Source organism: Saccopteryx bilineata, chromosome 4 (genome assembly GCF_036850765.1).
Source record: "Saccopteryx bilineata isolate mSacBil1 chromosome 4, mSacBil1_pri_phased_curated, whole genome shotgun sequence".
NCBI classification, from domain to species: Eukaryota; Metazoa; Chordata; class Mammalia; order Chiroptera; family Emballonuridae; genus Saccopteryx; species Saccopteryx bilineata.
Window position 1 is genome coordinate 137,762,257 of NC_089493.1, and position 27,785 is coordinate 137,790,041.

Sequence of the window (27,785 nt, forward strand, 5' to 3'; positions counted from 1 at the left end):
TCACAGAATATCATCAAAGTCCTCGCCAGTTTTAAAGAGGTTACATAGTTGTAAGAGTCGTGGCTCCTGAGTCTGTTGACCACGGGCCCACCCCCTGCCTGATGGTCTGTTCCCCACAACTGCTCAGGGGTCTCCTCGAAGGCCCTCGGGCACAGACAGAGTGGGAGTATGTATGGCCCAAGGAAACGAGAACACCAGGTGTCCTGCTAAGGCCCATGTCCCTTGCAGTTTGAGCCCTGGAGGTCCCCTGCTCAGCCTGTGCTGCTCCAGCTGGCCTTAGGTCCCTCTGCTGAGGTGTCAGGGGGTCTCTGTCCACATGTGAGTTGTTTCCAGGTGGCATAAGAAATTGTTCCCACGTAGACATTGCCCTGGTCTGCTGGGCAAGAGGCAGTGGTTCCCCCCAAGGACCAGTAAGCCTCCTCGTGTGCCAGTCCTCAGGACTGCTTCCTTTGACCTGCCATTCCAGGTCAGCATGACCCTGCAGTGGAGACAAAAGCAGGAAGTGGCCATGTCCTCTGTTCAGAAGAATGCCAGTAGGCTGGCAGCTCCTGGGGACAGGAAGAGAAAGGTCCCCGTGTCTGCACTGTCACTTCCTGGTCTCGTCCTCTGGATTCTGGCACTTTTTCTGCTCCGTGCCCTGTCTACTAACTAGTCCTCAGGACAAGGCTAGGGCTGTGCCTTGATTCTGAGGTTTAGCACAGCAGAGTGAATATGCCCTTTACCACACTCTGAATCCTCTGCCAAATTCCACGACCAGACTACCAAAAAGGAAACTATCATGTAATCAGGCACTCATCCTGTGGGGCCCTTAGACTCAGGTATGGGGCCTGATAGGAGGATGGAGCTGGAAGAGACCGAGAGGCAAGCGGAGGGATGTAGACTCCAGCCCGCCCATTTGCTGCCAGGCAGGTGGGAAGGTCCAGGACCACGTGGAGGATTTGAAGCTGTGGATGTGGCTGCACAGCAGCTCTGGGGATTTGACAGTGGCACTGGGACCTGACCTTCCCTCCAGCTCAGGAACCAGATACAATGAAAATGGTTTCACCACCTATAAATTTGAAAGCAGTGATGGTGGGACCCCATGTCACCACCCCCAGGCAGTAAGGAAGAGGTGCTGTGGTCTGCAGTCACTGACAGCTCTGCCACTGCCTTGTGACCTCACGGCACCTTCACTAGCCTACTTCCTCACCCCTAAAACACAAGCCTGTGGTAAGCATCAAACAGGACACCACAGTTAACATGTTTGGCCCAGGAGCTGGCACATCAGTAGCTGTCAATATTCTGTAATTGGGAGATTCAGGGCCGCATCCTTACCTAGGTCACATAGCCAGTGAGTGGCAACACCAAAGTTTGGCCTCTGCCTCTTGGCTTTGAGCTGTTTTATGTCAAAGGTGGCCGTGACGGACCCCCACAGAGTTCTTTTGCCTGGCCCCCGTGGTTCTCATGACCATGTAAAGCAAAGCCTGCCTTCCGGGGCCCTGAGCATGAGTGGATCTGCTGGGCAGGAAGCATCAGGAACAAGGATGAAGGTGGAGGGCACCCCAGTGCACAAGAACACCCTGTGTACATGAAGGTGAGGATGGAAACAGTTCCTCAGAGACCCAAGGCAGGGCCCATGCTGGATGGGACGGTCGCTGAAGGCATTCAACACAGAACTGAGAGAACAGGCCTGACTCGGAAGAGCCCTACTGGTCATCCTCGGGTGCCTTCAGTCATCAAAATTGCCTTCAACAGGAGTGAGCACTGTGGGGATGAGCATGACAGGAGACAGTGCAGGCCGAGAAAGCAGTTGGCTTCAGACAGAGAAGACAGGCACCCAGCTGAGCTTTTTTAGGGCAAGTCTCATACTTCAATTGTCAACAAAGTATGACAAAAAATCCTGTGTGTACTCAGTGGTCACTGGGACCAGAAGAGAAACAGTCTTCTCAGTCAGACTTCCTGAGTCTCCCAGGTGACCTGAGTCCCCAAGTCTTGGCCATCAGGGTTGCACAGAGGCTGGACCATGCTCTTGCTCCATGTCCTGGCAGAGGGAAAGTGCTATCAAGAATCCAGTCCTGTCACAACTGAGACCCCTGGCCTGATGCTCAGCACAGGTAGAACCTTGTCATCCTGTGTAGCTTCCTAGGGGGCTGCTCAGCTCCTGCCCCACTGCCCGCAACAGGCTGCCTAGCAACATTCAGGGTTGTTCATCTCTCTGCTCATATCTTATAGTTGCTAGAAAGTTCTTATTTAGAACTGAAATCTACTTGCCAATAGCACCTACCTCCTAAGAGCCACTTGGATCTGGATAATGCAGGCATCAGAAAACTCACTCCGTCTGGAGAAGAACCCTATACAAGTCATGTCTTTCCTGCTCTAGGCTAAAAGCTTCTAGACCTGTCGGCCACACTGCTTTGTCAACTCTGCCCATAAAATAAATTCTTCATGAGGACAGTGTAGTCTAGATGTTCAGAATTAAGTGAGCATAGACAGTAAAGGTGCCTAGCTGGCATCCTGCACAGCCCTTACCTCTGTATTGGCAGCACCTGGTGCCTGGCCAGGCCACGGAGGGCCCAGTGGTGATGAGCCTACGGCTCATGCCACTGAGGCTTCTCCCAAATGCCAGCCACTACGAGCCGCTCCTCAGCCTTAGGCCCTGGGTCAGAGTGGGCACACACTGGGTTGGTGACTGGCACCTCTCTCTAGGCAGGCTGGTACTGGAGGGAGTGTCTGGCTTCTCTTGTGGATGTGGGCTCTATGTGGAAACACACACTCCTGCCAGCCCCCCCTCTGTAGAGCCCCTTTCCAGATACTTCCGCGAGCAGCTCTCGGAGGACTGGGATTCTTTCTTACCAGATTAGGAAGTAAATTTATTCTCAGAGTTGGAAAGCAGGCATTTCTAATGAAAATTTCCAGCCCAACTGTAAGGCCCAAGGGTCTCAGGACCCATGTCTACTGCATCTCCAGCGTATTTGGCTAGACGGTAACGGGACATGGCTGCCTTGAGACACCACTTGGGGACAGGGCACAGCAACACACACCTCGAGAATGCCACAGGGCACAGTTTATCAAGAACTCTGCAAATGTCTGCGCTCCCTGGACCCGTGGTTGCAAACTGTGACAAAGGTACAGAGATACTCATTAAAGTGTTATAAAAATAGTCTGACCTATGGTGGTACGGATAGAGCATTGACCTAGAATGCTGAGGTTGCCAGTTTGAAACCCTGGGCTTGCCTGGTCAAGGCACATATGGGAGTTGATGCTTCCTGTTCCTGCCCCCTTCTCACTCTCTCCTCGCTCTAAAATGAATAAGGTCTTTTAAAAATGTTTTTCTAAAGAGTATTATAAAAATAGCAAATACTTGTAGCAAAAGTTTGGAAACAACCTAAATGCCCAATGAAGGAGTAAATATTGGTACACTCATCACAACCTGTAGGTACTTCCTAAAAGTGAAAACCATTGACAAGTGTATAGCGACGCAGAATGACAGATGAAAACTCCAGGGTGAAAACAGTAGGTTATAATACAAACAATGTAAAATTAAGGCTGTAAGTGGACAAAATTGGAAATACAGACCTAAATGTGCAAGAGCTGCTGTGTTAAAGTAGAGTGCTTAAGGCCGTTTCCTGTTTATAATAAGAATTTGAAGAGGACATTGTAGGGCGAGGACATTGTGAGAGTGATTCCCTGAGCAGAGGCAGGGCCCTACCCTCAGGTCAGCAGGGAGTTTCTGTTTGACAGTAGTCCCCACTCCTCCTGTCCTTGGCAGGACACAGTGCTCCAGGCCACGGCATCGTTGATGTGCCAACAGTGTCACTGTCCTCTATCACGGCCCCCCCCCCCACAGCACCTGCCCACACTGAGCACCTGCTTTATCAGCCCCCAGACCAGTGGTCAGCAAACTCATTAGTCAACAGAGCCAAATATCAACAGTACAACGATTGAAATTTCTTTTGAGAGCCAAATTTTTTAAACTTAAACCCGCATGTGGTTCGCGAGCCGCAGTTTGCCGACCACTGCCCCAGACAGAACCGAGTGTGAGCCCTGGTCTGGCTCCGTCTGGAGAAATGGAACACAGAATTTCAGAATCTTGACCACAGCGTCCTTTCTCTACCAGAGCTGTGCCCAGAGCACCGAGGGACAGGGGAGAAGCACTAGGAGGTGAAGTTCAAGCTAAATTCAGGAGTTCTCCAAGAAGACAGAAGAAAACGAGTATTGTAATTATTTGTATAGCAGTCAAAAGGGGCAAGTTTATTCATTTTTGTGTTCCCTGTAGCTTTAAGCCAAGTGCCTGTCATTTCGTAGCATTAACAGATGTTTACTGAACAAACAACTAATGAATGAATAAATGGGCCCCTCTGGGACATGGTGCTGACCCAGGTGGCTGGGCTGACAGGTGCTGTTGGCTTACCTGTATACTCACATGCTTAGCCTGCCCAGGACCTGCATTTTTCTCTTTGTTGGCATTTACAGGTTCTTCCAGAGACCTTAGGGAAAGATTGTATATAGATCCTTTGTAAAATGACCATTTGAAGACAGCAAGGTGGGAAGAGCAAGATGCAAGGACTTGACAACGAATACCAAAAACTTATAGGGCATTTAGCTCTGTTGTTTTGATGTGACTCAGCAATCTTCTAGCTGTTTGGAAGGCCTGTGCAAAATGACCATTTCTTCCTTGGATTTAGGCCAGTTGAGGCCTCCATCAACAGGAAAAGTGAGACAGGGAGGGAGCAGACACTTAACCCAGAGAAACCAGTTTGCATCCTGGCTTTGCCAATGACTGACTGTCCTTGTGACAGTGTGACTTTGGGTTTATTACTGTTTGCTCATCCACAAATGGGAATAATACTGAAAGGGCAACTGTGAGAACAAATGAGACATGTATACATATGCCCTGCTTAGGGTCTGTCATCTGAACTCCTATAGCACAGAGTCCCTTCCAACAGTGGAGATGTCCCATAGGGCCACATGAGTTTGTTTGTTTTTATAGAGACAAAGAGAAAGTCAGAGAGAGAGACAGATAGGGACAGACAGACAAGAAAGGAGAGAGATGAGAAGCATCAATTCTTCATTGCGGCACCTTACTTGTTCATTGATTGCTTTCTCATATGTGCCTTGATGGAGGGTGGGAGCCTATAGCAGAGCAAGTGACCCCTTGCTCAAGCCAGCAACCTTGGACTCAAGCTAGTGACCTTGGGCTTCAAGCCATTGACCTTTGGGCTCAAGCCAGTATCCCCGCGCTCAAGCTGGTCAGCTCATGCTCAAGCCAGATGAGCCCTCGCACAAGCGGCAACCTCAGGGTTTCAAACCTGGGTCCTCTGCATCCCAGTCCAACGTTCTATCCACTGCGCCACTGCCTGGTCAGGCGGCCACATGCGTCTTTACAGTTGTATCTTAACTATTACAAGAGGCATTGTCCTGAGCTTGGTGTGTCTGACTAGTGAAGACCTCTAGGGACATCAGGGCTCTTTCACCACATAAATAAGAGTGAGGAGCTTTTCTCTCTTGCAGACTTGAGTGGGACTGGATGTCCAGTGGAAACATTTATTGTGCAAGGACTGGAAGTTAGAACCAAAGCCATATCCATTCATGTCAAACAGGGTTGTTACATCACCCAATCAAACTGCAATTCTCTCTAGTGAATTTCAAGAACTCCAAACTACCAAATGTGGGCACTTCTATTTCAGTTTGTTCATCTGTAAAAAAATCAATGATCCTCACAGTGTGATTATGATGAAATGAGATCAGGCATGTAAAACCCCTACCTTGCACATGGTCGCTACTCCAGCATTCTGTTGAGCAGTGTCCTACCAGCTATTCATTGGAACTCTGCTCAATGTTCTGTGATTCTGGAACTCAACTCCACCAATTAAAGGACATCTCTCAGCAGTCTGAAGATTCTAGTCTGTCTTCTTGCTTCTGATGTTACCACTGAGACCTTGGCAGTCTATTGTTCCTTTATAGGTGATCCAGCTACTTTTCAGTTCTTCTGTGTTCCCCAATTTCATTATGTTGTGTCTAAGGACAGACTCTTTTTAACTTTTAAAATTTTCTTACTGAGGTATAATTAATATACACTAAAGTACACCCATTTATGTGTAGTTACTGCTTTTTTTGTTTATTTTTTGAGAGGAGATAGTAAGACAGACTCTTAGATGTACCTGACTGGGATCCATAAATGCTTGAATCAACTGAGCTATTTTTAGCACCTGAGGCTGATACACTCAGACCAACTGAACTATCCTCAGTGCCTGGGGCTGACACCCAAACCAATTGAGCCACTGGCTGTGAGAGAAGAGGGATAGAAGGGGGGAAATGAAGGGGAGAGAAGCAGATGGTTGCTTCTCTTGTGGGCCCCGACTGAGGATCGAACCTGGGAAGTCCATACACTGGCTTGATGCTTTATCCACTGAGCCACTGGCCATGGCCTGTAGTTACTAAGTTTTGATAAATTATATCATTGAAACTATCACCTCAATCAAGATAAAGAAAAAAAATATTTTTTTGGTGACAGAGAGAGGCAGAGAGAGGGACAGATAGGGACAGACAGGAAGGGATAGAGAAGAGAAACATGAATTCTTCGTTGTGACTCCTTAGTCTCCTTAGTTGTTCATTGATTGCTTTCTCATATGTGCCTTGACAGGGGGGTTAAAGCAGAGCAAGTGACTCCTTGCTCAAGCCAGCAATCTTGGGCTCAAGCCAGCGACCTTGGGCTTCAAACCAGCAACTATGGGGTCATGTCTATGATCCCATGCTCAAGCCAGGGACCCTGTGCTCAAGCTGGTGAGCCCACGGTCAAGCCAGATGAGCCTGCGCTCAAGCTGGTGACCTCAGGGTTTCAAACCTGGGTCCTCCGCATCGCATCTTAGTCCGACACTCTATCTACTGCACCACTGCCTGGTCAGGCAGGATAAAGAAAAACTTTTATTGAGATATAATTGACACAGTTTAGAAAATTTTCATCATGCCATAGAGTCTCCTTCTGTGTCCTTGCAGGCAATTCCACACTCCCTAGAAAATGACTGACTTCACCTGACCCGTGGAGGTGCAGTGGATAAAGTGTCAATCGGAACGCTGAGGTCGCCAGTTTGAAATCACAGGCTTGCCTAGTCAAGTCACATACAGGAAGCAACTACAGTAATCCCTTGTCTATTGTGGGGGTGAGATTCCAGAATCCCCTGCAATAGGTGAAAATCTGTGAAGTAGCGAACTTTTATTTTTTATTATTTATATATATTTTAAGGCTTTATAGCCCCCCTACACTCTTATAAACCTTTCCCACACTGTTATTAAGCTTTCCCACTCTTATAAACACTTCCTATGCTTTTAAATACTTTCTACATTCTCAAACCTACAAAATTTTAACAACACGTACAATTCCATATGGGTACTCACCAGTGAATACTAATGTTTTAATTAATATTTTTATATTGTTTTCAATTTTTTAGGCTAGAAATGCTTATTTTACCACAAAAATAATTAAAATAATAAACATATAAAAATACCCTTATACTGCAAAATCCTGTGATATAGAGAAAAATCTGCGATACAAAATTAGGTATATACAATTTAAAAATCTGTGATACAGTGAGACCATGAAAAGTGAACTGCGATAGGGTGAGGGACGACTGTACTAGAAGTTGATGCTTCTCCCTTCTTCCTCCACTTTCTCTCTCTCTCTCCTCTCTCTCTAAAAAAGAGACAGGTCAATAAAATCTAAAAAAAAAGAACATGACTGACCTCTACAGTATGTGGTCTTCTGAGCTCGGCCTCTTTCATTTACCAGTGTCTTTGAGATTTGCCCATGTTGTTTTGTTGCCAAGTAGTATTCCATTGTATGAATATACTACCTTCTGTTTACTTACTCACCTTTTGCTGTAGCCTTTCACCAATATCATACTGTCTTGCTTCATGTTATAGTAAATCTTAAAATCAGGTTGTTGAAGTCCTCCAACTTTGTTCTTATCAAATTTGTTTCAGGAATTCTAGGTCCTTTACGTATCTATATACATTTTAGAATCAGTTTGCCTATTTCTCAAAAAAAAAAAAAGGCTGTTGGAATTTTGATTGGAGTTAGGTTGACTTTAAGATGAACTGTCACCTTAATGATACTGAATTTTCCAATCCATGGACATGTTATATCTCTTTATTAATTTAGACCTTCTTGGCCCTGGCCAGTTGGCTTAGTGGTAGAGCATTGGCCAGCATGTGGAAGTCCCAGGTTTAATTCTGGATCAGGGCACACAGGAGAGGTGACCACCTGCTTCTCCACTCCTCCTGCCCCTCTTTTCCCCTCCCACAGCCATGGCTCAAATGAGCAAATTGGACCAGGGTGCTGAGGATGGCTCCATGGCGTCGCCTCAGGCACTAGAATGGCTTGGTTGCTGAGCAATAGAGCAGGGACCCAGATGGGCAGAACATCAGTCTCAGACGAGGGTTGCTGGGTGGATCCTGGTTGGGGCACATGCGGGAATCTGTTTCTCTGACTCCCTGCCTCTCTCTTGATTAAAAAAAATTAGATCTTATTTTAATTTCTCTTAGCAATGTTTTATAGTTTTTATTGAACAGATCTTACACATTTTTTGGTTATACTTATGCCTGAGTATTTCAGTTTTTGATGTTATTATAAATGATCTTTGATTTTAAAAGTCATTTTCTAATCATTTACTGTATTTATAAGAATAATTTTTATTTATTTATTTATTTTTTTACAGAGACAGAGAGAGAGATAGACAGGAACGGAGAGAGATGAGGAGCATCAATCATTAGTTTTTTGTTGCGAGACCTTAGCTGTTCATTGATTGCTTTCTCATATGTGCCTTGACCACGGGCCTTCAGCAGACCGAGTAACCCCTAGCTCGAGCCAGCAACCTTGGGTCCAAGCTGGTGAGCTTTTGCTCAAACTAGTTGAGCCTGCGCTCAAGCTGGCGACCTCAGGGTCTTGAACCTGGGTCCTTCTGCATCCCAATCCGATGCTCTATTCACTGTGTCACCGCCTGGTCAGGCAAGAATAAAATTTAATTTTGTTTGTTGACGTTGTATCCTTGTGATTTTGCTAAATTAACTTATTAGCTGTAGTAGCTTTTGTGTAAATTCATTAGGATTTCCTACATCCACCATGACTGTCCAGTTTGGGATTTATTATGTTTCCTAAATCTAAGAGTGTAAACCTTTGATTCTGGAAAATGCTCCATTCTTCTCTCTGCAAATATTTCCTTTGCCCAATTCTCTTTATTATTTTATTTTATTATTCTATTATTTATTTATATATTATTTATTCTTGCTGGAACTCTTCTCTGTATCCTCCATGTCTCTCAACTCGTATTTTCCACCTTTTTATCTTTCTGTGCTGTATTGTGAACAATTTCTTCAGGTTAATCTTCCATTTCACCAATTCTGTCTTCCGTTTCACTTAATCTATTTAACTTGTCTACTACACTTTTAGTTTCAATGACTATACTTTTCATTTCTACAAACTCTTTTTGGTTCTTTTTTCAAGGCCCTTGGTTATTTCTTAAAAGCTCTTGCTCCTGCTATCAACTTTCTCTTTTACTTCATGAAATACAGTAAACACAATATTATGAATTCTGAAATGTTTGGGGGTCTGACTTTTCTGTCTGTTGTTTTGTTCTGATGCTTTTTGCTCATGGAACATGCATCCTTGAGTGTTTAAAGACTTAACTCTTGAGTATACGCTTCTTGAACCCTTAGCTGTGGTAATTCTTTCATGCCTAGGTTGAAGATGTGCTGTTCCAGACAGAGGATACATTCACCTCTGCTTCCTGGGACGGTTTGAAAATAAATTCTCAGCTCGAACCTTTCACATAGTGCATGTAAAAGGATGAAAAGACATGTGGCAGCCTGACCAGGCGGTGGCGCAGTGGATAGAGCATCGGACTGGGATGCCGAGGACCCAGGTTCAAGACCCCGAGGTTGCCAGCTTGAGTGTGGGCTCATCTGGTTTGAGCAAAAGCTCACCAGCTTGGACCCAAGGTCACTAGCTTGAGCAAGGGGTTACTTGGTTTGCTGAAGTCCGCGGTCAAGGCACATATGAGAAAGCAATCAATGAACAACTAAGGTATCACAGTGCGCAACGAAAAACTAATGATTGATACTTCTCATCTCTCTATTCCTGTCTGTCCCTGTCTATTCCTCTTTCTGACTCTCTCTCTGTCTCTGTAAAAAAAAAAAAAAGACATGTGGCAGCTTGTGTTTATAAAATCCTGGAGCAGTATTTTCCCTGTTCAGGCAGTGCCCAAGTCAACACAGGCTGGCTTCCTGCTGTAGAGTGGGTGCGTTTCTAGTTCATTCATAAACTGAGGGCACAGACCTTTGGGGATCCAGCTTTATGTGGTGGTCCCCTGCTGACCGTCCCACACCGAGTGAGCTCTAGGCACTCTGTCTCCCACATCCTGCCTGCCTCCTATGTGGAAGCCCACGGCACAGGTGCTTATTCTTTGGAATTCAGATTTTGCTTCATTTTTTACCTCTGATAATTATTTACATTTTTGCAATCTCATCAGTGCATTTAGAATATCACAGCTGGCATTATAAATTATTTTCCAGCTGACACCAGTATGTTGGGCCATACCATTCTGAAGGCACCTAATCTTCAAAGCTAACTAACTTTTGGTGAGAAGACTATCCAGGATATCTAACTGCTGCATTGGAAGACCTGAAAATTTAAGAGACTTCTCCACCATAAATGTTCACTATCCACTCAAGAGGAAAACATGGCAAGATAACCATACCCCTCTCAAACAACTGTACCTGGTGACATCTCAGAAACCTGGCGGACCGGTACCAAATGGCCCACGGACCAGTACCAGTCCGCGGCCTGGGGGTTGGGGACCACTGGGTTAGAGCATCATCCTGAACCTCAGAGGTTGCTTGTTCGATCCCCGGTCAGGGAACATACAGGAGCAGATCTACGTTCCTCTCTCAGTCACTCACTTCCTCCCTCTCTCTCAAATCAATACAGTAAACACTAAAAAACCCCACAACAAAACAAAAAAACTTGGTTGTTAAAAAAAATCAACCAATGAGTGCATAAATAAGTGGAACAATAAATCAATGTTTCTCTCTCTCTCTCAAATCAATCAATAATAAAAAATAAAAAAGCTCAGAGAATTTACATTTATTATGTAAAAAGAATTGTACACAAGAAACCTATATAATTTTATTAACCAATGTCACCCAAATAAATGCAATAAAAATTTGTTTTAAAGATTTTATTTATTGCCTGACTTGTGGTGGCACAGTTGACCTGGAATGCCAAGGTCACCGATTTGAAACCCTGGGCTTGTCTGATAAAGGCACAAATGGGAGTTGATGCTTCCTGTTCCTCCCCACTTCTCTCTTGATCGCTCTTTTTTCTCTTCTTTCCTCTCTAAAATGAATAAAAAATTTTTTTATCCTTCTTTTTTTGTATTTTTCTGAAGTTGGAAACGGGAGGCAGTCAGACAGACTCCCGCACACACCTGATCGGGATCCACCCGGCATGCCCACCAGGGGGCAACACTCTGTCCATCTGGGGCGTTGCTCTGTTGCAACCAGAGCCATTCTAGCGCCTGAGGCAGAGGCCACAGAGCCATCCTCAGCGCCAGGGCCAACCTTACTCCAATAGAGCCTTTGCTGCAGGAGGGGAAGAGAGAGAGAGAGAGGAAGGAGAGGGGGAGGGGTGGAGAAGCAGATGGGCACCTCTCCTGTGTGCCCTGGCTGGGAATCGAACCCGGGACACCTGTATTCCAGGCCGACGCTCTACCACTGAGCCAACTGGCCAGGGCCAATAAAATCTTTTTAAAAAAGTAATTAACTGCCTGACCAGACGGTGGCGCAGTGGGTAGAGCGTCAGACTGGGATGCCGAGGAGCCACGTTCGAGACCCCGAGGTCGCCAGCTTAAGCACGGGCTCGTCTGGTTTGAGCAAAAGTACACCAGCTTGGACCCAAGGTCACTGGCTCAAGCAAGGTGTTACTCGGTCTGCTGAAGGCCCGCGGTCAAGGCACATGTGAGAAAGCAATCAATGAACAACTATAAGGTGTCACAATGCGCAACGAAAAACTAATGATTGATGCTTCTCATCATTCTGTTTCTGTCTGTCTATCCCTCTCTCTGACTCTCTCTCTGTCTCTGTAAAAAAAAAAAAAAGTAATTAACTAAAAAGAAAGATTTATTGATTTTAGAGAGAAAGAGAGAGAGAGAGAGAGAAAGGGTGGAAGGAGGAGCAGGAAGCATCAACTGGCAGCAGCTGCTTCTCACAGGTACCTTGGCCAGGCAAGCCTGGGGCTTTGAACCAATGACCTCAGCATTCCAGGTCAATACTCTATCCACTGTGCCACCACTGGTCAGGCAATAAAATTTTTTAAAAAAAGAAATAATTGGTCAAGTGAAGAAAGAGGTATTTGTAAGAAGTTTCACTGTAGAACTGTTCAAAACAATAAAAACTAAAATGAATCCAAATGTCCATTGATGGGAGACTGGTCATTTATTCACTCAACAACTATTTGCTGAGCAATTACCATGTGCCAGGCACTATGCTAGGTGCTGAGAGTACACCAGTACTTAAAACAGGCAAAGCCTCTGCTGGCATGGAACTTATAGTCTGAGATGGACAATATTATAAACACACTTTCACGTAAGTTCTGATCAGGATAATGAAAATAACTAGGTGAAGCTCCAACAATGAGCACAAAGGAGTGGAGCAGGTCTGAACTGTTTCCAAGTCAGAAAGAAAAGTCCCTATGGCTGAAAGACAAGTGGTAAGATGAGGCTGGAGCAGTGGAATCAGAGGCTGGAACTGGTGAATGTGTGGCTCATTGAGGAAAGAACACAAGACAGTCAGTTGTGTCAAAGAAATGGGTGCCTGACCTGTGGTGGTGCAGTGGATAAAGTGTCAACCTGGAATGTTGAGGTAACCGGTTTGAAACCCTGGGCTTGCCTGGTCAAGGCACATATGGGAGTTGATGTGTCTTGCTCCTCCTCCCTTCTGTCTCTCTCTTTCTCTCTCCCCTTTCTAAAATTAATATAAATAAATAAATAAAGTTGAAAAAGGAGACGGAGTGAGTCAGCAGAAATGGACCTGAGAAGAATTGTCATGGTAGGCAAAAAAAACGGGTTAGACAACTTCAGTCCACACCTTTGCTAGCCTGGCATCTCTTGACTGCTTGCATTTCCTGAGCCCACCCTCTCCTACACTCTCACCTCTGTCCACCAACAGCTGTCTGTTGATGGCCAGCTGGGTCTAATTCTGTCATCTTCTTGCAGGCCCTGCACTTTCTTTCCATTACACCGATATTCATGTGTATGTGTGCATGTTTCTCTTTACTTTCACATGAGCAGATCTGTGAGGGCAAGATTGACAACATTCTTTCCTTCCATTGTGTTTCCTGTTGCTGGCACTAAAAGCTAATAAATATTTGCTGAATGAATAAACAGCTGATGGTAACTTTCAAGTCACTGCTCCATTCATTTCACTTCCTGAAGTAACAGGAATGGAGGGAGCAGGGGCTCTATATCTCTATATATATCTGGTGAACTTGGTCCCAATAGTGAAATGCTGGGACTCTGGTAAGGAACATGCTTCCTCAAGGCTAGGACACATCTACTTCTTGGCATGGGTATTAGATGCCCTGTTTGTTGGAACTCACCGCAAAAATGACTGCTTCTCTCCACAAGTTTTGATTGTCCATTTGAGACTCTTCTTTACCTACAATGAAATTTCAGAAATATAGCTTACATAATTATTTTAAAAAGTGGAACTGGTCTGATCAGATGGTGGCAGTTTTCTTCTAGGATGCTTATGGTTTTACGATTTACATTTAAGTCCTTTATCCATTTTGAGTTTATTTTTGTGCATGGTGTAAGTTGGTGGTCTAGTTTCATTTTTTTGCAGGTAGCTGTCCAGTTTTCCCAACACCATTTGTTTAAGAGACTGTCTTTACTCCACTGTATGCTCTTACGTCTTTTGTCAAATATCAATTGTCCATAAAGATGTGGGTTTATTTCTGGGTTCTCTGTTCTGTTCCATTGATTTATATGCCTGTTCTTATGCCAGTACCAAGATGTTTTGAGTACAATGGCCTTGTAGTATAACTTGATATCAGGAAATGTGATAACTTCCACTTTATTCTTCTTTTTCAAGATTGCTGAGGCTATTCGTGTTCTTTTTTAGTTCCATATACATTTTTGGAATATGTGTTCTATATCTTGAAGTATGTCATTGGTATTTTAATTGGTATTGCATTGTATTTATAAATTGCTTTGGGTAATATAGACATTTTAATGATGTTTATTCTTCCTAACCATGAGCACGGAATATGCTTTCACTTGTTTGTATCTTCTCTGATTTCTTTTGTCAATGTTTTATAATTTTCTGAGTACAAGTCTTTAACCTCCTTGGTTAAATTTACTCCTAGGTACTTTACTTTTTTTGTTACAATAGTGAAGGGGATTGTTTTCTTTCTTTTTTTTTTAAATTAATTTATTTATTTATTCATTTTTAGAGAGGAGAGAGAGACAGAGAGAGAGAAGGGGGGAGGAGCTGGAAGCATCAACTCCCATATGTGCCTTGACCAGGCAAGCCCAGGGCTTTGAACCGGCAACCTCAGTGTTTCCAGGATGACGTTTTACCCACTGCGCCACCACAGGTCAGGCCGGGATTGTTTTCTTAATTTCTCTTTCTGACAGTTCATTGTTCATGTATAAAAATGTCTCTGATTTCTGTGTATTAATATTATATCCTGCCACCTTGCTGAATTTGTTTATTAGGTCCAGTAGTTTTTTGACTAAGACTTTAAGGTTTTCAATATACAGTATCATATCATCTGCAAATAATGATAGTTTTACTTCTTCTTTTCCAATTTGGATGCCTTTTATTTCTTCTTCTTGTCTGATTGCTGTAGCTAGGACATCCAGTACTATGTTGAATAAGAGTGGTGAATGGGGCACCCCTGCCTTGTTCCTGATATTAGGGAAATTGCTTTTAATTTTTGTCCATTAATTATAATGTTGGCTGTGGGTTTGTCATAGATGGCCTTTATAATGTTGAGGTATGTTCCCTGTATTCCCACTTTGCTAAGAGTTTTGATCATAAATGGGTGCTGGATTTTATCAAATGCTTTTTCTGTATCTATTGAAATTATCATGTGGTTTTTCTCCTTCCTTTTGTTTATGTGGTGAATCACATTACTTGATTTATGAATGTTGTACCATCCTTGCCTCCCCAGAATAAATCCCACTTGATTATGATGTATGATTTTTTTTGTGTATTGCTGGATCTGGTTTTCTAATATTTTGTTGAGGATTTTAGCATCTAAATTCATCAGGGATATTGACCTATAATTTTCTTTCTTTGTGTTGTCTTTGCCTGGTTTTGGAATCAGAATTATGCTCGCCTTATAAAAGGAACTTGGAAGTGTTTCTTCCTCTTGAATTTTTTGAAAGAGCTTGAGAAGGATAGGAGTTAGTTCTTCTTTGAATATTTGGTAGAATTCACCAGTGAAGCCATCGAGCCCAGGATTTTTTTTTTTTGGGGGGGGGAGCTTTTTGATAACTGTTTCGATCTCTTTTGTTGTAATCGGTCTGTTTAGGTTTTCTGATTCTTCCAGATTGATTTTTGGAAGATTATATGTTCAAGGAATTTGTCCATTTCATCTAGGTTGTTTAATTTTTTGGCATACAGTTCTTCATAGTATTTCTTACAATATTTTGTATTTCTGTTGTGTCAGTGGTTATTTCTCCACTCTCACTTCTAATTTTATTTATTTGAGTCCTCTCTCTTCTTTACTTGGTGAGTCTTGTTAAAGGTTCGTTGATCTTGTTTACCCTTTCAAAGAACCAGCTTTTGGTTTCATTGATCCTCCATATTGTTTCTTTAGCTTCTATGTCATTTACTTCCATGCTGATCTTTATTATTTTCTTCCTTCTACTACCTCTGGGCCTTATTTGCTGTTCTTTTTATAGTTCTTTATGATGAAGGGTTAGGTTGTTTATTTGAGCTTTTTCAAGCTTCTTAAGGAATGCTTGTAGTGCTATGAACTTCCCTCTCAGGACTGCTTTTTCTGTGTCCCATAAATTTTGAGTTGTTGTTTGCTTATTATCATTTATTTCTAGGAATTTTTTTTATTTCTTCTTGATTTCATTGTTAACTCATTCATTATTTAATAACATGCTATTTAGTTTCCATGTGTTTGAGTATTTTTCAGTTTTTCTGTTGTGGTTGATGTTTAGTTTCATGACATTGTGATCAGAGAAAATGCTTGACATGATTTCAATCTTCTTAAATTTGTTGAGACTGCTTTTGTGTCCTAACACGTGGTCTATCCTAGAGAATGTACCATGAGCACTTGAAAAGAATGTATATTATGCTCCCTTAGGGTCAAAGGTCCTGAAGATATCTATTAAATCGAGTTGATCTAGTGAGCCCTTTAAGTCTGCTGTTTCTTTGTTAATTTTCTTTCTTGAGGATCTATCTAGTGATGTTAGTGGGGTATTGAAATCTCCTACTATTATAGTATTGCTGTTGATCTTGCCCTTTATATCTATCAAAGTCTGCTTTATATATTTAGGTGCTCCTATATTAGGTGTGTAGATATTTATGATGGTTATATCTTCTTGTTGGATTGCTCCCTTTATCATTATGTAGTGATCTTCTTTATCTCTTACTACAGCCTTTGTTTTAAAGTCCATTTTGTCTGATATAAGTATTGCTACCCCAGCTTTTTTTCATTTCCATTTGCATGAAATATTTTTTTTCCCATCCTTTTACCTTCAGTCTATGTGCATCTTTTGTTTTAAGGTGTGTCTCTTGTAGACAGTGTATGTATGGGTCCTGTTTTCTTAACTAAGCAGCTACTGTATGTCTTTTGATTGGATCATTTAATCCATTTACATTTAAGGTTATTATTGATATGTAGTTGTTTATTGCCATTTTATTCTTTAAAGCTGTATTCTTCTTTTGCTATATTCTTTTCCCACTTTGATCTGTTTATAACAGGCCCCTTAACATTTCGTGCAGCATTGGTTTGGTGGTAATGAAGTCCTTGAGTTGTTTTTGTCTGGGAAGCTTTTTATTTCTCCTTTGATTTTATTTTCTTTTTTTATTTTTATTTTTATTTTTTTTTATTTTCCTGAAGCTGGAAACGGGGAGAGACAGTCAGACAGACTCCTGCATGCGCCCGACCGGGATCCACCCGGCACGCCCACCAGGGGCAATGCTCTGCCCACCAGGGGGCGATGCTCTGCCCCTCCGGGGCGTCGCTCTGCCGCGACCAGAGCCACTCTAGTGCCTGGGGCAGAGGCCAAGGAGCCATCTCCAGTGCCCAGGCCATCTTTGCTCCAATGGAGCCTTGGCTGTGGGAGGGGAAGAGAGAGACAGAGAGGAAGGAGGGGGGGGAGTGGAGAAGCAAATGGGTGCTTCTCCTATGTGCCCTGGCCAGGAATTGAACCCAGGTCCCCCGCACGCCAGGCCGACGCTCTACCGCTGAGCCAACCGGCCAGAGCCTCTCCTTTGATTTTAAATGATAGCCTTGCTGGATAATGTAGTTTTGGTTGTAGGCTCTTGTTCTGCATTACTTTGCCTATTTCTTGCCATTCCCTTCTGGCCTCAAGTGTTTCTGTTGAGAAGTCAGATGTCATCCTTATGGGGGCTCCTTTGTAGGTGATAGCCTTCTTTTCTCTAGCAGCTTTTAATATTTTCTCTTTATCACTTAGCTTTGGTATTTTAATTATGATGTGTCTTGGTGTAGGTCTCTTTGGGTTTCTCTTTAATGGAGTTCTCTGTGCTTCCTGAACTTGTGAGACCCTTCCTTGCATCAATTTAGGGAAGTTTTCAGCTATAATTTGATTGAATAAAGTTTCTATCCCTTGTTCTTTCTCTTCTTCTTCTTCAGGAACCCCTATGATGCAGATGTTATTTCTCTTCATGTTGTCACAGAGCTCTCTCAGAGTTTCCTCAGACTTTATTATTTTATTTATTTTTTTCCTCAGACTTTTTGAGTCTCTTTTCTTTTTTCTTCTCTGCTTCCATGCCTTTGTTCATCTTGTCCTCCAACTCGCTGATTTGATCCTTGGCTTCATCCATCCTGCTTTTAATTCCTTCATTTCTGATATTGTATTTGTCACCTCTGACTGATTCTTTTTTAATATTTCAATGTCCTTTTTTACACTTGCTATCTCTTTAAGTGTTCGTAATGACCATCCATTGTTGTTGTAAGATCTCTAAGCATCCTAACAATCATTATTCTAAACTCTGTATCCAGCAGTTTGGTTATTTCCATATCACTCAGTTCCTTTTCTGGAGATTTCTTTTGTGGTTTCATTTGGATTGCACTTCTCTGTCTTCTCATTATGTCTGTGTGTTTGGGTGTGTTGTTTGTAGGGCTGGTTGAAGTCTAGGTTTGGTATTGTCTGCCTCCAATTTTCAACTGTGTTATTTCTAGGTCTTCTTGGATTGGCATCAGCTGTTGTTTGTAATCCACTGTCAGTTTTGGCTTTTCTAGTAGAGCTGCTTTCAAGTCCTGATTTGTTTGTTTTCTCCTCAGTTATCTGGGTGGTAGTCTTGTTTACTGTTCTCAGCAGGGGGCTTATTTAAAACTGTATCCAGAAATGTGGTGGGTGCAACCTGAGACTCTGAAGGCCTGATCTCCAGTTACTCTCTCTGGGGGTGGGGTGCTTTCTCCACTTCAGTAGGGGTGGTATATCTCAGATCTCCATGGAGACCTGAGTTACTGCCCCTCCTCCCTACTTCTTGTTTTCAGTTGTGTCTTCTTGCACTGATTGGAGCTGGAGATATATCTTGAGATGGGTTACCCGGAACCACTTGTCCTGTGTTATGTGAAAGGATCAACCCCTCCCCCAGCTATGGCCGCCTCCAGCACTGGATGAGTCAGCTTCTCAGGTCCTCCCATGCATTCCTCTGCCAGTCACCATCTGTCTGTCTCTCCCCCCTTTCCTTTTGGAAGATAAGCCAGCCCTTTCAACACACCTCGTTCCCAGGTCCCCAGGCAAGTGGCTGTGAGCAATATTTACTACTCTTTTCCTTGGAAAGAGAGCCCTTCTGGGCTCTCAGCCTCACACCCCCTTTGTTCCTGTAAGCAGGGGAGACTCACCGCTCCTCGGCGCTCCCTACCAGGCTCAGTGTGGCTTCTTCTTTGCTCCTTGGTTTTTAGAGCTGTTCTTGTAGTCCAGAGTTGGGTTTTCATGCTGATCGTTTCTAAATTAATTTGCAATCCAGTTTGGTGGTGTGAGCTTGGAGTCCGTGCATCTGCCTACTCTGCTGCCATCTTCAGATCCCCTTTAATTTTGATTCTTTTTTTTTTTTAATTTTTTTAATTTGTTTATTTTTTTACAGAGACAGAGAGTGAGTCAGAGAGAGGGATAGACAGACAGACAGGAATGGAGAGAGATGAGAAGCATCAATCATTAGTTTTTCGTTGCACATTGCGACACTTTAGTTGTTCATTGATTGCTTTCTCATATGTGCCTTGACCGTGGGCCTTCAGCAGACCGAGTAGCCCCTTGCTGGAGCCAGCGACCTTGGGTCCAAGCTGCTGAGCTTTTTGCTCAAGCCAGACGAGCCCACGCTCAAGCTGGCGACCTCGGGGTCTCGAACCTGGGTCCTCTGCATCCCAGTCCAACGCTCTATCCACTGCGCCACCACCTGGTCAGGCTAATTTTGATTCTTGATAAATCTGAATAGATGGGTTCTCTCTTAACATGATAAAATATGTATGCAGCAGATAAAATAATTTGCACCAGTGTAATTTTAAAAGAGGAGGAAATAAAAGTTATGAAAACTGGAAAATGAAAAAAGAAAACTATCATTATTTATAGATGGTATAGTTTTTCTTTAAAATCTGAAAACTCAACAGAATCAAATGGAAATCTACCAAAACCAGTAAGACAATCTCATAGAGCAGGTGGGTACCAAATTAATACATCTTCAGAAAATAATAGTCTTTATAAAAGCATACATCTAGTTAGAAAAAGATTCTATTTATGATAGCAACAAAGAAGTGTTATCAATGGGCACCAAAGTTGCTTGAAGAAATAGAATGAAATAACATGTTTAACATCACAAGGATGTCTATGTTGTTTCATAAAAGTTAATATGATTAATATGATCCTAATACAAAAACCACCAAGGTTGGGGAAGTACCCCCCCAATTCTAAGGTGGATGAGCAGCATCTACTACAAATTCAAGTGGGTATATCCTACAGTTTAGCAATTCTAATTCTGAGCATCTACTTCAAACATCATAAAAATACTACAATTTTGTATGAATATCTATGCAAGTTAAAGAAAAATAAAAGGTCTTCCGAAACTGGTGAGTGGCTAGCTCCAGAGGAGGTGGCACGATATAGCATGGTCTTCGCAGTTAATAGCAGGGCTCTGCCATTTATTAGACGGAGACCACTTGAATGATACCTAATTCAGAGGTGGTTGAAATTAAATAAGTGAAATTGCCTGGTATACAGAAGACTTGCAATTAAACTGTTAACCCTTTCCCCCCTTTGGTTTCAAGTCACTTTTCAGAGTTGAACATGACCCTGAGAGCACGCAGAAAAAAATTTTAATGGAAATGATTCCCATTTATTCTCTACTAGAACACAGTCCAAAAAATAAAATTAAGTAAAAACCTAAAAAGTTTTTCGTTGCCTGTGGATCTTGGCTCTACGTATCTGGGGAATGTGAGTGTTCACACACTGACCAGAGCTCTGTTTCTTATTGCCCATGTCTGGGTGCTGTTCCTAATGGAGATGGAAAATGTTCCCAGTGTCTACGGGAAGTTCACATCTGCAAGCCTGCTTCTTGGTTACTGGTGACGGGACCCTGGAGATTACTGTGAGCTGCATGTGTGAGGTGGGGGCAGGAGGGCATAAAGAACAGAGTGCCTCTACAGATAATGCAGAATGTGGCCAAATGGGCTTTTTCCCAGTGTATCATTCATGTGCAAGGTAAGCAAGGTGAGAAGTTGAGGCTGTACGTGCAGAAGGACTGGGGGCCGTGGGCCACGGGCTGGCCAGGGTTGCGCTCTGAAACCAGAGCTTCCCGCTCTGGGATACAGGTGCTCTGAACAGGAGTTGTTGCCCTCACAAACAAGGTACTTGGTGAGGAAATGGCCCTACCGTAGGTTCACAGTCAGAATTGACCAGAAGGATATCTTTGGAGAAGGGGACATGAGCATACTTATTCAAAAGCCATTTGTGGTGCGAGCCAACCAGTAAGTTGACAGGAAGGGATACTACCTGATAGCATCCTTCTGTCCAAACTGCACCTGGCAATACCTCTGTCCTCCCAGGCAACCCAGACTCCTGTGTGGTTCCTGGTGCCCAGAGCTCTGAGAACTTCCTTCCATAGTGACTCCCATGTCCCAGCATCATCATCAGTTTTCCAACCCTTGGCACCTCAGCCTTTTCCAATTTCTGCCGTGTAAACAGTGACAGAATATCCCCTGCAGAGATAGCCTTTCCCGAAAATTGCTTAAAACCAGGCGTGCTCATCTATGCATCTGTCTGCTCAGTCCCTGTCTCTCTTGCTCCCCAGATAAACTTGACACACCTAGAGCATTATGCTCATTTGTGTCCCCAGGACCTAGGATGTAGCTCAGTGCCCGGTAAGTAGCCGTTGATGAGGTAGTCGCACCCTCTCGCTCTGGGCTCACCCCAGTCACAATCACCAAACCAGCTGGCAACTGACGCCCTATGTAGCAGGAGTTTCTTTAGCTGATAAATCAGATGGGTGAGTGTTCTTATTTACAAGCTCCCAACCCTGATTCTGGCTGGTGTCAGCATGGACAAGGGACCAGGCTATGTGGAATCTCCAAAGAACTGAGTGGGGAGGCCACACAGACAGGAACAGCCGGAGTCAGGCTACAGGGTCAGTGCCCTGCTGATTACACAGGGCACAGACAGCACTGGGTGCTGCCCAGTCCTTGATACTAGACACTGGGCTGTTATCTAAAACACACCCATGCTGCCTTCAAACAGGACATGCTTGTGGCCAAACACTCTCCACAGGTGCTGTCTCTGCAGCCCATTCCTTTGGGCACTAGCTTTTAACCTAAAGATTTGGGACAGCACATCTTGGCTCTGTGGGGTCCTGTGTTGTTCTGGAGTTTCAAAGGAGGCTGGGAAGGTGAGCATTTTGTGTCTGTGCCTTCAGAATGGGGGGCGGGGGGCTGTGACCCCTCCAGAAGCGAAAGCCTCACATAGAAGGGGCTTTCAGTGCTGGGGTCAGACAGACTGTCCACACAGACAGTCACAAAGCAGATACCACCCAGCAAAGCTGGCACCACAATTGCTGTGCCCTGTATCCATCTGTGGTCAGGCAACCCCAAAAGTGCAAACATGGAAGCCTCCTGCAGAGCTCAGCTAGAGCAAAAGGAAGTTCCAACTTTAATAAAATTGCAGAGGTGTCCACAGTGTCCACAGAAAATAGCATCCCACTTTTCTGCAGACACCTGGCTGGCCTTCAATTCCAATGCATATTACAGAACTTCTGCCAACAAATATAAATAAATATATATATATATATAATTCTGAACGGATGGAAAGGAGATCTCTGAGATTGTCACTGCTCAGCACAACCTGGGGACTAGACTGAATTCCTCATAAAAGCTGTCCTTTGGTGAAATAGGAACATTGCAATGCTGCGTGGAGACCAAAGTCTGAATTCCTATTAAAGCTGTTTTGGCGCCCTCCTGTAATACAGTAGAAACTTTAGAATGTCTCAAGGACCCAAAGGCTTAGTTCCTCAAAACAGCCGTCCTTTGGCGCCCTCCTGTGCTGCAAAGTAACATTGTAATCCCGCATGGAGACCAAAGGCTGAATTACTGATCAAAGTTGTTCTTTGGCCTGACCAGGCAGTGGCGCAGTGGATAGAGCATCAGACTGGGATGTGGAAGACCTAGGTTCAAGACCCCAAGGTTGCCAGCTTGAGCACGAGCTCATCTGGCTTGAGCAAAAGAAGTTCACCAGCTTGGACCCAAGGTCGCTGGCTCGAGCAAGGGGTTACTTGGTCTGCTGAAGGCCCATGGTCAAGGCACATATGAGAAAGCAATCAATGAACAACTAAGGTGTCCCAACAAAAAACTGATGATTGATGCTTCTCATCTCTCTCCGTTCCTGTCTGTCTGTCCCTGTAAAAAAAAAAAAAAAAAATTCAATTATTTAATAAATAAATGTAACAACAAAGTTGTTCTTTAGCGTCCTCTTGCCGTGCACAAAGGTCATTAAAGTGCAGAGGCTCCAAGTGTCCTGCTTACTCGCTGCTTCCCCAACTTTGCTTCCTTCTGACATGCATCATCAGTAACTTTATTTTATTTTTTTATTTTTTTCATTTTTCTGAAGCTGGAAACTGGGAGAGACAGTCAGACAGACTCCCGCATGCGCCCGACCGGGATCCACCCGGCACGCCCACCAGGGGCGGTGCTCTGCCCCCCAGGGGGCGATGCTCTGCCCATCCTGGGCGTCGCCATGTTGCGACCAGAGCCACTCTAGCGCCTGAGGCAGAGGCCACAGAGCCATCCCCAGCGCCCGGGCCATCTTTGCTCCAATGGAGCCTTGGCTGCGGGAGGGGAAGAGAGAGACAGAGAGGAAAGCGCGGCGGAGGGGTGGAGAAGCAAATGGGCGCTTCTCCTGTGTGCCCTGGCCGGGAATCGAACCCGGGTCCTCCGCACGCTAGGCCGACGCTCTACCGCTGAGCCAACCGGCCAGGGCCATCATCAGTAACTTTACTGGACAGCATTTGCTGTAAAATCTGTCATGTAGCACAGATGTCTACAGTGTCCTCAAAAATAGTATTCTCGCCTGACCAGGCAGTGGCGCAGTGGATAGAGCGTCGGACTGGGATGCGGAAGACCCAAGTTCGAGACCCCGAGGTCACCAGCTTGAGCGCAGGCTCATCTGGTTTGAGCAAAAGCCCACCAGCTTGAAACCAAGGTCGCTGGCTCCAGCAAGGGGTTACTTGGTCTGCTGAAGGCCCGCGGTCAAGGCACATGAGAAAGCAATCAACAAGGTGTTGCAACGCGCAATGAAAAACTAATGATTGATGCTTCTCATCTCTCTCCATTCCTGCCTGTCCCTGTCTATCCCTCTCTCTGACTCACTCTCTGTCTCTGTAAAAAAAAAAAAAAAAAGTATTCTCTTTTGATTCAAGGAACCTGGCTGGCCTGCAACTCTACAGCAGTATTTCTGAGTACACACAAACACACACACACACATTTAATTTTTATTTTATCAACTGCAGGTAAAGCAGAAACTTAGTGATGTGAACGTAAACCAGTTGCAGGGATTCCTAAGACTGTCACAGCTCAACACACTTTGAGACGAAAGGCTGAATTCCAATCAAAGCTTCCTTTCTGTATCCTCCTGTGGTGCAATGGGAACATTGCAGCATACACGGGGAGCAAAATCTGAATTATTCCTAAAGGTTGTTGCTTCTTGCATCATTTAGTGGTGCAAGTGCAACACTGCAACACAGAAATTCCCTGTAGCCTGCTTGCCTACAGGCATCATCTGTAACTTTACAGGAGAGCATTTACTGCAAAAGCATTCACATAGCAGAGCTATCTGCAATATCCAAAGAAAAGTATCCTGCTTTGCTACAGACACCTGGCTAGCCTGCAACTCAAGTGCATATTACATTATTTCTGCCAACACACAACAATTTTATTATATATAATAAAAATATATGTAATTTTTATTTTACCAACTGATGAAAAGTTGAAGACCTAGGCAGCTATGTGAGCCTAAATTCTGTTCCAAACCTCGCTCCTTAGACTGTCATTGCCTAATGCAGCATGAGGGACCTAAGACTGAATTCCTGATTAAAGCTGCCCTTTGTCTCCCTTGCGTGGTGCACAAAGAACATTGCAGTACAGGTGTTCTGTGTGCTCTGCTCACCTGCTGCTCCTCTGTTCTGCTGCCTTCTGACATCATTAGTTATTTTACCCAAGAGCATTTGCTGTAAAAACTGTCACATGGCACAGCTGTCTGCAGTGTCTTCAGAAAATAACATCCTGCTGGCCTGGCTGGGTGGCTAAATTGTTTAAAGCTCCATCCCAAGGCACAGATGTTGCTGGTTCTATCCCTAGTCAAGGCACACACAGGAACAGATTGATCTTCCAATATTACTTTCTCTCTCTCCCTTCCTGTCTTTCTAAAATAAAATTTTTAAAATCTTTTTTAAAAAAAAATACTATCCTGCTTTTCCACAGACACTTGGCTGGCCTGAATCAGCAGGTATTTTTACAGTATTTCTGCCTAAAAATAAACACACATGTATACTCTCTCTCTCTCTCTCTCTCTCTCTCTCTCACACACACACACACACACACACACACACACACACACACACACACTTTCACACTTTTTATCTTGCCAACTGATGGGACGTTGGAGATGAGGCAGTGACGTGAGTATGAATCACTTGCAAAAATCCCTGAGACTGTAGCTGCTCAACACAGTGTGGGGACTAATGGCTAAATCCTACCAAAACTGCTCTTCTGCGCCATCTTGTGGTACAGTGAGAACATTGTAGTACCACTCTGGGATCCAAGGTTGAATTTCTATTAAGGCTGCACTTTGGCAGCTTATCCTGGAGCATGAACAGAATTGCAGCACAGCAGCTCCCTGTGCCTGGCTTGTCTGATGCTTGTTTTCTTGACTGCTTCTGTCATCATCAGTAACTTTGAAAGCAGGTGCTGCAAAAGCTGTCACATAGCAGAGCTATCTGCAGTGTCCACTGAAAATACTATCCTGCTTTGCTATAGATGCCTGGCTGGCCTGCTAGTCTTGCTGCATATTAGGTATTTCTGCTGATTTATGTATACATATTTCCAAATGATGGAAAAGTGGAGATCTAGCCAGTAAAGTGAGCATGAATCAGTTGCAAGAGTTCCTGAGACTGTCATTTCTCACTATAGCCTGGCAGCTAAAGGCTGAATTCCTACCAAAGCTGCCCTTCCACGCCCTCCTGTGCTGCAATGAGAACATTGCAGTGCTGCATCAGGACTGAATGCTGATTTCTTACTAATGGTAGCTGCTTCTTGTGCCACCACAGGGTGACTGAACAACACTGCAGAACAGCAGCTCCATGAACCCTGCTAGCCTGCTGCCTCTCCATTATGCAGCCTTCTGACATCATTAGTAACTTTACTGGGGAACATTTGCTGTAAAAGCTGTCACTTGGCAGAGCTGTCTGCAGTGTCCATAGTTAATAGTATCCTGCATTGCTACAGACACGTGGCTGGACTGCAACTCCAGTGCATATTACACTATTTCTCCACACAAATATACATGTATATTTTCCAAATGATGAAATGGTTGAGATCTAGGCAGCGATATGAGCATGTATCAATTCCAAGGATTCCTAAGACTGTCGCTGCTCAACACAACATGGGCGTTAAAGGCTGAATTCCTATCAAAGCTGCTCTTTGGCGCTCTATTGTGGTTCAATGAGAACATTGCAGTGCCGCATCAGGACCAAAAACTGAATACCTGTACATACTTCCAAATGGTATCTGCATCCTGCACCATCTTGCAGTGAATGGGCGACATTGCAGCACAGCAACTCCCTGTGACTTGCTCGCCGGCTGTTTCTCCGATTGGCTGCCTTCTGGAACCAATAACTACCCGAGAGCAAAAATTGACAGAAAGTGTTACACAGACATAATCCAAGCCAGACTGGGAGACCGGTTACAACAAATTTATTAACTTTACAAAGGATTTGGACCTGGCATTACATTGCAGCCTCTACAGAAGTTGCTGAACATTTGGTCTACAACAGCGATTTTCAAGCTTTTGACACTCATGGCACACTAACTATTAATATTCTGCAGGACACTGATATGTCAAAAAAAAGGCATTTCTATTTATTCTCACCAGATGGCTATTGTTGTGTTGGCTGTTGTCATCCTTTTTTATTTGACTAAGGAAAAAAGCTTCAGTGCCCCTTACTAAAAACTTTGGTAATGCATGTTTCAAAAATTCCTTTGGCATGCTGGTTGAAAATTACTGATCTATAAGAAATACTGGCGTTCCCAAGAGTATGCTATTGGACCGTTTCTCTAATCACTGAAAGGACCCTCAGGTAGATGCTGTACCATGATTATAACAGTGAGCCTATGGGATGCTCCATCCCAACAGAATGGAGATGGGAAGGCAAGAATGTTGGGGACCAAAATATAAACGGTATTTTTGCAATCTGGATATCTAGGGGACAGAGGTGCTGGGCTCAACCCCCCACCTCACCTGCCTAGTTAACAAAGAGCTATACCTGATTCTCGTTCATCTCGCCCATGTTCTCTGGAAGTGCTGGAAGCTAGTTTCTTATTCGTGTAAAGTTAGATTTCAGTGGTATGGTGGGATTGTCTTTGAGTTGCCTTGGAAACTCAATTGAATTGCCAATGGACCACGTTTTTCCATGAATGAAGATTAATGCTTCTCTAGAAGCAGCCATGTTATGGCTCAGGAACAGTAGAGACTGTTCGCCCTGCCATGCTCCTGAACACATATGTATGTATATATCTTTAATTGTCTGTCTTGTTGGAATCCATGGGAGTCCGAGAAGATCAGAGTAACAGGCTTTATTAAAAGGAAGAAAGGAACCCTGCTGGGCACTTCTCCGGGGAGAAGAGCACCGGTTACAGACTAGGGGTGAATTATATAGTGTTTGGGAGATCCTGAGGGGGTACTGAGTCAAAAGTTCTGGTACGTTCCCTTTTACGGTTTTAGGATTTCAGCTTTTTGGAATGCTCCTTGGGGCAGGTTGACCAGCTTCTTGGAATTGCTCTGTCTCAGGGG

The 27,785-nt window shown here is 44.0% G+C and overlaps 1 protein-coding gene across 1 annotated transcript; it reads right to left on the reverse strand.

The window, feature by feature from the left end:
- Positions 1–27,282, reverse strand: MRNIP (MRN complex interacting protein). Its single transcript, XM_066276738.1, is given in 9 exon segments — positions 1–74; positions 77–147; positions 149–187; positions 189–478; positions 1,936–2,020; positions 2,676–2,734; positions 10,750–10,816; positions 13,628–13,686; positions 27,259–27,282. Coding segments are annotated over 9 exon segments (768 nt in total).
- Between the last annotated feature and the right edge of the window lie 503 nt (positions 27,283–27,785).